General features: G+C 42.6%; 1 protein-coding gene across 1 annotated transcript in view; it reads left to right on the plus strand.

The window, feature by feature from the left end:
* LOC115817135 (phospholipid-transporting ATPase ABCA1) overlaps positions 1 to 9,474 on the plus strand; it is a 146,106-nt gene that overhangs the window by 85,532 nt on the left and 51,100 nt on the right. The window contains exons 24-32 of the mRNA XM_030780379.1: positions 480 to 546; positions 778 to 980; positions 1,402 to 1,450; positions 1,533 to 1,640; positions 1,799 to 1,834; positions 2,580 to 2,719; positions 6,300 to 6,427; positions 8,334 to 8,432; positions 8,976 to 9,168. Of these exons, the coding sequence (XP_030636239.1) occupies positions 480 to 546; positions 778 to 980; positions 1,402 to 1,450; positions 1,533 to 1,640; positions 1,799 to 1,834; positions 2,580 to 2,719; positions 6,300 to 6,427; positions 8,334 to 8,432; positions 8,976 to 9,168 (1,023 nt within the window). The remainder of the gene's footprint in view (positions 1 to 479; positions 547 to 777; positions 981 to 1,401; positions 1,451 to 1,532; positions 1,641 to 1,798; positions 1,835 to 2,579; positions 2,720 to 6,299; positions 6,428 to 8,333; positions 8,433 to 8,975; positions 9,169 to 9,474) is intronic.

A 9,474-nucleotide genomic window follows, 5' to 3' on the forward strand; every position in this document is an offset into this window, starting at 1 on the left:
CTCATATGGCATACTCAATGACTACTACAGCTGTAACTTCCTGTCTGTCTCCTCACACGACATACTCAATGACTATTACGGCTGTCACTTCCTGTCTGAATTGGATTTTTGTCCAATTCAGCAAAATGGAGCTGCTTCATTACATTCTGCAGTGTGGTCCATTTTAATGAATGCAAACACACATACACACACATGCATACATACAGGTATACACACACACACACACACACACACACAGACACATGCTCTCATACATGAGCGCGCACACACACACACACACACACACAATTATGTACTAGATTTTGGAAATACAATCTTGTATTGCCCATGTATTATATTATGGGGTAATTATAGGGACTCCATGTGAATGTGGTGTGTCTTGTGTGTAACTGGTGTATGCTGTATATTGTCTGTATACATGTGTATGGATTGGTGATGCGACGTAATTAGTCACTGTTTTCCTTCCTTCTGCCAAGCAGAGAAATGACAGTTCCAGCCTGGATGAGGGTATAGAGAACCCCAGTCTCACCAGCTTAGAGCCGCCAGGTCAGAGCACACACACACACACACACAGTTCACACACACACACACACACACACACACACTCACACACACACACACACACAGTTCACACACACTCACACACACACACACACACACAGTTCACACAGCTCTAATTCCTCAACATGAGTACTGTTGTGCAGATGTTATCTGTCTGTCTCTCTGTCTCTCTCTCTCTGTCTGTCTCTCTCTTTGGGTCTTTTTTGATTGTTTTAGATGTGGCAGAGGTGAGCAGCTTGGTACGAAGACATGTCCCCGAGTCGGTGTTCCTGGAGGCCATTGGACAGGAGTTGACATACATTTTACCGTATAGCGGTGCTAAAAATGGCAGCTTTGCTGGTCTCTTTAAAGAGCTGGATTTACAGAAGGAGCAACTGGGCATCACCAGCTATGGTATCTCAGACACCAGTCTGGAGGAGGTACCAGTAATACTCTCTCAGCCACCACTTACAGAATCAAAAGACCAACAAAGCAAAACACACACACACACGTACACACACACACACACACACAAACCAAATCTACATTCATTTACAGCTCAACATTGTAATGTCTGGCTGATGTGTGAATGTTGGGTTATTTTTAACATTGGCTGATGTGTGAATGTTGGGTTATTTTTAACATTGGCAGTTTGGTCTTATTTTCCATTCAAAGTAAAGAACATAATGGAGGACTTCACCCTTTGCCTTTTGGGCTTTTAGTAAGATGAAATAAAAAAGCTGTCTTAAACAAATCAAATCAAATAGTGAAGTTAGAGCCGGTCACACTTTTTCAGAGGTTCAGATATGCTTACGTTATGTACAACCATGTTTTTTTCCATCCTTTCAACAACAAACCCAGATTTTCCTCAAAGTGGCAGAAGACACTGGTGTAGACCTGGATGTGAGAGGTAAAGAGTGTGTTTATTCAGTAGTACTCAGGTCTCTGCGTGGAGCTTAGCTTTGTAACTATTTACAAATATTGTCTCGCAGATAAAAATGAAAAGTTTGTCCGTGACTGGAAGAGAAGCTCCAGAGAATCCAGACGGCACAGCATGGCAGCAGCGACAGAGAACTCCAATGCAAACAATACCAGAGCTGGTACAATCTCATACATACCAGTATACCAGTCTGTTTCAATTCAAAATACACCAGTATACTAGTCTATTTCAGTTCAAAACACACCAGTATAAGAGTCTATTCCAGTTCAAAGTGCATGCCTTATCAGATCTCTCTCTCTCTCTCTCTCTCTCTCTCAGAGATCAAGGGAAAGAAGTTGACAAGTAAAGTTGAAGGTACTGTGTAAAGGTCATGAAAATTTCAGATTTTCGATGAAGCTTGTCTGTGTTCTCTAGATCTGGAGTGAGTCACTGCACATTGATGAATTTGTGTTTCTGTTGCATGGAAAATCAGTATATTCCAGCTCTACTAATAACCCTAACACACTCCTCCACATATTCCATTCCTGTATGTGTGTGTATGTGTGTGTGTGTGTGAATGTGTGTGTGCGTGTGTGTGTGAATGTGTGTGTGTGTGTGCATGCGTGACTGTGTGCGTGTGAATGTGTGTGCGTGTGCGTGTGTGAATGTGTGTGCGTGTGTGTGACCGTGTACGTGTGTGTGTGTGCGTGACTGTGTGCGCGTGAATGTGTGTGTGTGTGCGTGTGCGTGACTGTGTGTGTGTGCGCGTGTGCGTGACCGTGTATGTGTGTGTACGTGCGTGTGTGTGCGTGTGAATGTGTGTGCGTGTGTGTGACCGTGTACGTGTGTGTGTGTGCGTGCGTGACTGTGTGCGTGTGAATGTGTGTGTGTGTGTGTGTGTGTGCGTGTGCGTGACTGTGTGTGTGTGTGTGCGTGTGCGTGACCGTGTATGTGTGTGTACGTGCGTGTGTGTGCGTGTGAATGTGTGTGCGTGTATGTGTGTGACCGTGTACGTGTGTGTGTGTGTGCATGTGTGTGCGTGACTGTGTGTGTGTGTGTGTGTGTGTGTGCGTGTGCGTGACTGTGTGTGTGTGTGCGCGTGTATCTGTGTGTTTTTCAGATTGTCAGGACTCACTGTGTTTTAGTGGTAAAGGATCTAGTGTGGAAACAGGTTGGCGGTTGATCAGACGGCAGTTTCTGGCTCTTTTCATCAAACGTTTTCACCATGCCAGGAGGAGCAAGAAAGGTCTCATTGCCCAGGTCATATGAATACGCATATTACACATACACACATAGGCATGCACGCAGAGAAATATGACATTTCATTGAATCAGAATTGGAAACACTGTATGACGTGAGCTTGAGCAGACACAGGCAAGCTGACGCATTTGATTCTCCTTCATCTTGCATAAAAGTTTATTCAGCTCCTCCAGAACTTTCTCTGGTCTCTGTCTCCTTGGTAACAGAGAACCTTTAGATGATGATAAATAATTCACCTCTTTTAAGGAGTTATTAATGCATGCACACACACACGCTCGTCTGCACTTATGCAAACACAGAGAGAGAGTTTAAACACAACTTCCAAAACAACTGTACAGAGAATGTGTGTGTGTGTGTGTGTGCATCTTTTTTTGTCTTATTCACATGATATACGATGCACAAACACCAGTTAAAAGAGTGACTGTGATAATATGCGTGATTGTATGTGTGATTTTTCTGGCTGTATTTATTGGTAATAATCTGTTGTGATGTTGAATCTTGTCCGTGTGTTGGTTTTGAAGAGACTTAAGTCCTTTTCCTTATGGTTCGGCTATTGAATGCTTTGTTTCATTAGTGACTTCAGCAGGGGCCAAGCCAGACGTTGTAAACATTCGGGGCTTAGCCCAAACCTCCATTCTGTGGGCAGCTGGACGTACCCTATGTAATTAGTTTCTAAGAATTTTTTTTTTCTCTTTGTAATATAATTTTGTTTATAATTTTGGAAATAAAGTAAAATTTAATTAACGAAAAGATATAATTACAACAAGCCCTAAAGTTAAACTATTAAGTACATTTCTGGCAGGCTTCACCATTCTGTTTTTAATTATATTCATGTTGAAATATTCACATTTTGCTAATTTACACTTTAAGTCACACATTATGAATAAAAAATACAGACCCAGTGTATCAGCAGGGTTGTGCAGAGTTGCAGTGTGACAGTTACAGATTGTGATTTCTTCTATTAGAACATCCAAAAGCAGTACAAAAGTCTAACGTTTTCTACTATTTGAACGAGTTAGAACACCTCTGCAAGACAGCGGCAGCAGAGACACATCTCACAAGCCCCAATGAGGCATTTATTGTGTATCTATGCTTAAACACAGCCGAATCAGCTAACATTAGCCAGGAAGCTAAGCGCAGCTAACGTTAGCTAGCTAGCCAACAGTAATCCATTAGGCTGGTCAACTCACCAACTTACTGGTACTAGCCAAAGTGTCACAGCTGCGGATTCACAAGCCTGATGCAGCTGAAGCTGAACCACTTTCTGTGGATGGTGGCTGAGGTTCAAAAACGTTCTTATGTCCATAATTAGCTAGCTACTAGCAGAGCCCTTATACATAGAGCCTGTCCACTTCCTATTAATGCCGTTGCACCGAAATTGGCTGCAATTCACCTAGAGGGCGCTCGCGAGAGAGTCATCAATGAATGGGAGTGAATGGTGCTAAACAGCTAAAATAATTACACCTGCCTCTAGGCAAAAAAAGCCCAACTTTTGTTGTAGTTTTTGCAAATATAGTATTGATTATATGTCAGAATTGAAATGAAAAAATACTACTGTTCTTTCGTTCTTCTCACAGGGAAAACGATTTTGCCTTTAAAACGCTAGCATTCTGCTAATGTATGCTGATTGGTCGGTTAGGATTTACGACTGATTGTGAATGTAATAGTATGCTAACTAGTCGTGGTAGCCTTAATGACTGCTCCACACAGACATTGAAGTGGTTTGAGTGCTGTGGTTTGAGTGCCATGTTCTTTGCATATTTACACGATACATGCAATGGGAGATGAAATTAAAATAAAGCCAAGTTTAAGTAAGTGCTGTGAGCCATAATGCCGTAAAGTGGCTCGTGATGTGTGATGTCACAAGTACTTACAGAGAGGTATTTACAACAATTGGAAACCATAAAAAATCTAAAAATGGAACTATATCTATTGTCTTGACCCCTTACATCGAAAACATAACGGAAATGGCAAGAAAAAATTGTTTACCACATGAAAGTTACATTGTGGGGGGTACAGCTCCATATGCCCCCATTCATTCTGGACTTACTCGTGAGCGCCCCCCATGAAACAGGAAGTTCTCTCCTATTTAGAAATTCTCTGCTACTAGCAAGCTTGCTCACTGAGGTGATAGACTGAATGAAACACAACACACACAAGACAACAACCCCCCATGACAATATTAGGGTGGACGTATAGATTGTGATATTTCCCCAGGAATAGAACCTTTGCTCCATTGACTTGCCGGTCCAGTCAGAGAGACTGAGGTAAATGACATAAAGATAGAGCTATTTCAAAAAAGAAGATTTGGGTTCTTTTGAAACAACATTTGGGGCCAGAAGCCACCCTCCGAATCCCTGCTCTGCCATTGGACTTGAGCATCATTTGGGGTGTAAATGTTTTTGTCTACAAGAGAACAATTTCCCAAAATAACTTTAGAAACAAACAATCAGAGACAGCAAAACAGAAAAAAACCTCCTGTTGCATGCTGGTGTAGATCTGAGGTGTACTTCAGTAGATCTGGGTTTTTAAAGGGAGTGACCTGTTTCTATGGGTTAGATGACCGAAATCCTGATCCATGACTAAAGCTCCCTCTCTGTTCCTCTCTCTCACTGTCTTCACATGTCACCCCCCCCCCCCCCCCCCCCCACATGCGATAGCTCTCTTCCCTTAGACTTTCACATGGCTTACCCCCCCGTTTCTCACATGTGATGCTTGTCTCTCTCTCTCTCCCTGTTTCTCTCTCTGTCTCTGATGAAGAACCGTAGCTTTATACACCAGAAGAACAGTAACAATGTACCAGAATAATAATTTTGCCTATGGGATGTTTGCTTCACAACTGTTTTATTTGGTTCTATGACGTTAGTATTGGTTATTAAACCTTTCTCTGGCTGTGAATCAGTATTTATATAAGCTCATTTGAATTAGCTATACATTCACAAAACTGCTATTAATGAGAGCCAGTCAGCACCCCTCTCCACTCAACCATACACTCTTCAAACTATTCTGCTGCAGATACAGCGACTCCTGGTTTTGAGCTTTTTGTTAGCCTTGAGACAGGGACAGTGAATAGAGTGTATCTACAGGAGGAGAATTGGTAGTGTGCTGTCACAGAGAATAGAGACACAGACATGAATTATAGGGTGACACTGCTAATTTTTGAGTGGTTTTAATCAAACACGTTTTACATGTCATAACAGATAAAATATGTTCCACATGAGTGCAGTCACTTACACCATCTGAATCAGCCACACAAGGGGTAGCACTTTCATGAGATGTTTTCACAGACTGGACTGGCAGTTTTTAGTGTGTGTGCGTGCGCGTGTGTGCCTGTGTGTGTGTGTGTGCGCGCGCATGTGTGTGAGTGTGTGTGCGTGCGTGTGTGTGTGTGTACATGTATGTGTCTAAAATTTTAAAATGATAACTTTTGCGTGTCTGTCTGCTGAAACAGTGGTGGAGGAATGATCTAGAAGCATTTGACTGGACACAGTGGGATTACGTAATCAGTCAGAGAGTAATGTCTGTGCACATGCCCCTCCCTGCAGCCTTCTCACTGGTCAACTGGGTCTTTGTTTTACAGGTGGTTTTGCCTGCTGTGTTTGTGTGTCTCTCTCTCATATTCTCTCTCATCGTCCCTCCGTTTGAGGAGTACCCCAGTCTGGAATTACAGCCATGGATGTATGGAATCCCACAGAACACCTTTTACAGGTAAAGACAAACACAGACTACCTTTTACAGGTAAAGACAAACACAGACTACCTTTTACAGGTAAAGACAAACACTGACTACCTTTTACATGTAAAGACAAACACAGACTACCTTTTACAGGTAAAGACAAACACTGACTACCTTTTACAGGTAAAGACAGACACAGACTACCTTTTACAGGTTAAGACAAACACAGAACACCTTTTACAGGTAAAGACAAACACAGACTACCTTTTACATGTAAAGACAAACATAGAACACCTTTTACAGGTAAAGACAAACACAGACTACCTTTTACAGGTAAAGACAGACACAGACTACCTTTTACATGTAAAGACAAACACAGACTACCTTTTACAGGTAAAGACAAACACAGACTACCTTTTACAGGTAAAGACAAACACAGAACACCTTTTACAGGTAAAGACAAACACAGACTACCTTTTACATGTAAAGACAAACACAGACTACCTTTTACGGGTAAAGACAAACACAGACTACCTTTTACAGGTAAAGACAAACATAGAACACCCTTTACAGGTCAGGAAAAGTAGGCTTCTCGACATCATTGAGAATACAGGCATGTGCAGTGTCTGAACCAGAGACTCTCAGGTTCACAGCTTTTTTTTCATCTCATCTCATCTCATCTCATCCTCAGTGAAGGGTTTACTCACTGGAGAATCTGATCTGATCCCAGGAGGCCAATAGCTCTGATGACAAGTTAATTACATTTCGTAGGCTTTTTTTTCTGCCACACAGCTTATAGTATTCATACACACTCATGCACATGCACACAGTGTGCAGTATTCATACACACTCATGCACATGCACACAGTCCTCTCAGCCCTTTCACCAGCAGAAGTCAAAACAGAACAGAACCAGCAGAACCACACAACTGACAGTGTGTTACAGTGTTGCAGGCTGGGTAACAGGATGCATTGAACTGATTTTCTTTGCATTGATCTGTAACTCATCCACAGCCTATGTTCCGTTTAACCCCTGACCCATCGGATTTAACCTGCTAACATAACATCTCTCTGCCACCTCTCACATACTCCTTTCATACATAAGTAAAAACAAAAACGTATTTTACACAGCTCTGCATAACCAAACACTAATAATGTCATTACCAGTACTTAAAAAAAAAAGAGTATTTAAAAACTGGGAGGTGCAGAAGGGTCTGAGCCGGAGTTTGATGAACATTACAGTGAGAGATGACCGCTGAAAATAGAGGTGAATAGGTTACACAGACAGACATAGCACAGCATAAATCCTCATTCTTTCTTTAAAGGCTGATATGTTTGCTCCCTGTCTGATGACAGAGGGAATGCATAGAGATGTATTTTTAGCGAGTCTTGCCCATATGTTGATGTTGTACTGACAGCAGTTCCATCAGCAGTGCTGGGCTGTATCGACTTTGCTGTTCAGGTTTATTGATATTCTCCACAGGGTTCCTCTTTCTGCCCGCTGAGGATCATTGTATTGTAATGAATCGATCGCAATAGACATTTGAGATAGAGTATCCAACCAGAAAAGGTTCCTACAGCAATCCGAGGACTGAGGTCTTGACCTGAAACATGGTGATAACGTGTTTTGTTTGTGTAAACGTGGAATCTCTTTAAAACATGCATAGAGGAGTTATCTGCCCAATACTCTTCATCAGACCTCACGTCTCTTAAACCTCAGAACCCCCGTAGAGCTCAAGTCCCCGAAACCCCAGACCCAGAGTATTTATTAGCACCGGCTGAAAGTCAAGTCCCCGAAACCCCAGAGCCAGAGTATTTATTAGCACCGCCTGAAAGTCAAGTCCCCTCCAGGCCTCAGTCAGTCTGAGATGGATAAGAAATAAAAGGGTTACGTGGATGGTGATACCTTCTCTAATGAGCAGGTCTGTTTTCATTCACAGTAAAGATGGACCAGAGTTGGCAGAAGTGTCTCGAGTAACTGAGTCGTTACTGAATAACCCAGGGTTTGGAACACGCTGCATGGAAAGCAATCCTATACCGTGAGTACTGACAGCACGCTCAGGCTAACAGCACTGCACCCTGTGTATGTAAGTAATGTAGTTCCCTAAACTAGCTTGTTCTGTATTTTGCTTTGACCACTTGCTTTGACAACTACCTTAGCTTATCTTGGCATAGTGTGAATATTGCGTTTGTGTGTGTGTGTGCATGCGTGCGCTCCACACAAACTCAACTCAGCAATACTCCAGTCTGCATCTCTCTCTCTCTCTCTCTCTCACACACACACACACACACACACACACACATCAGAGACAAGTTAATAACTCTCATGAGATGTGAGGAGGGAAAATATCATTCTAACACAGACTTAACACATCAAATCCACCACCCAATAAACACTGTTATTCTTTAAAATCAGTTGCTCCCAAAACTCAAAGAGGGTGATTGATCTTTGATAAATGTTTTATCTCCTTGATAAACACAGAGGAAATGTTTAGAGAATGTGGTTCTTAGGGCTGGCTCTTGGGAAACACACATGCTAAACATGGTTTTGTGTGCCTTTGTTTGTGTTTGGTTTTCTTTAGAAATCTGCCGTGTAAACCAGAGGGGGCCACTCCCTGGTTCACTCCTGCAGTGGACCCCTCTGTCAGTGACATATTTACCAATGGGAACTGGAGCATGGAAAACCCCTCCCCTGACTGTCAGTGCAGCACTCCCAAACGCAGCATCATGTTGCCAGATTGTCCCCCAGGCGCCGGAGGACTCCCCCCTCCACAGGTCAGACCTGTCCCACACCCCTACTTTAAATCTCCACAGAGAACTAGCCACCTACCTGACGCTTATCTGACATTAACCAATGACCTGACACTTACCTGACATTAACCACCTACCTGACGCTTACCTGACATTAACCACCTACCTGACGCTTACCTGACATTAACCAATGACCTGACACTTACCTGACATTAACCACCTACCTGACATTAACCTGACATTAATCACCTACGTGACATTAACCTGACATTAACCACCAACCTGACACTTACCTGACACTTACCTGACATTAACCACCAACCCGACACT

Source organism: Chanos chanos, chromosome 7 (assembly GCF_902362185.1).
Source record: "Chanos chanos chromosome 7, fChaCha1.1, whole genome shotgun sequence".
In the NCBI taxonomy this organism is placed as follows: Eukaryota; Metazoa; Chordata; class Actinopteri; order Gonorynchiformes; family Chanidae; genus Chanos; species Chanos chanos.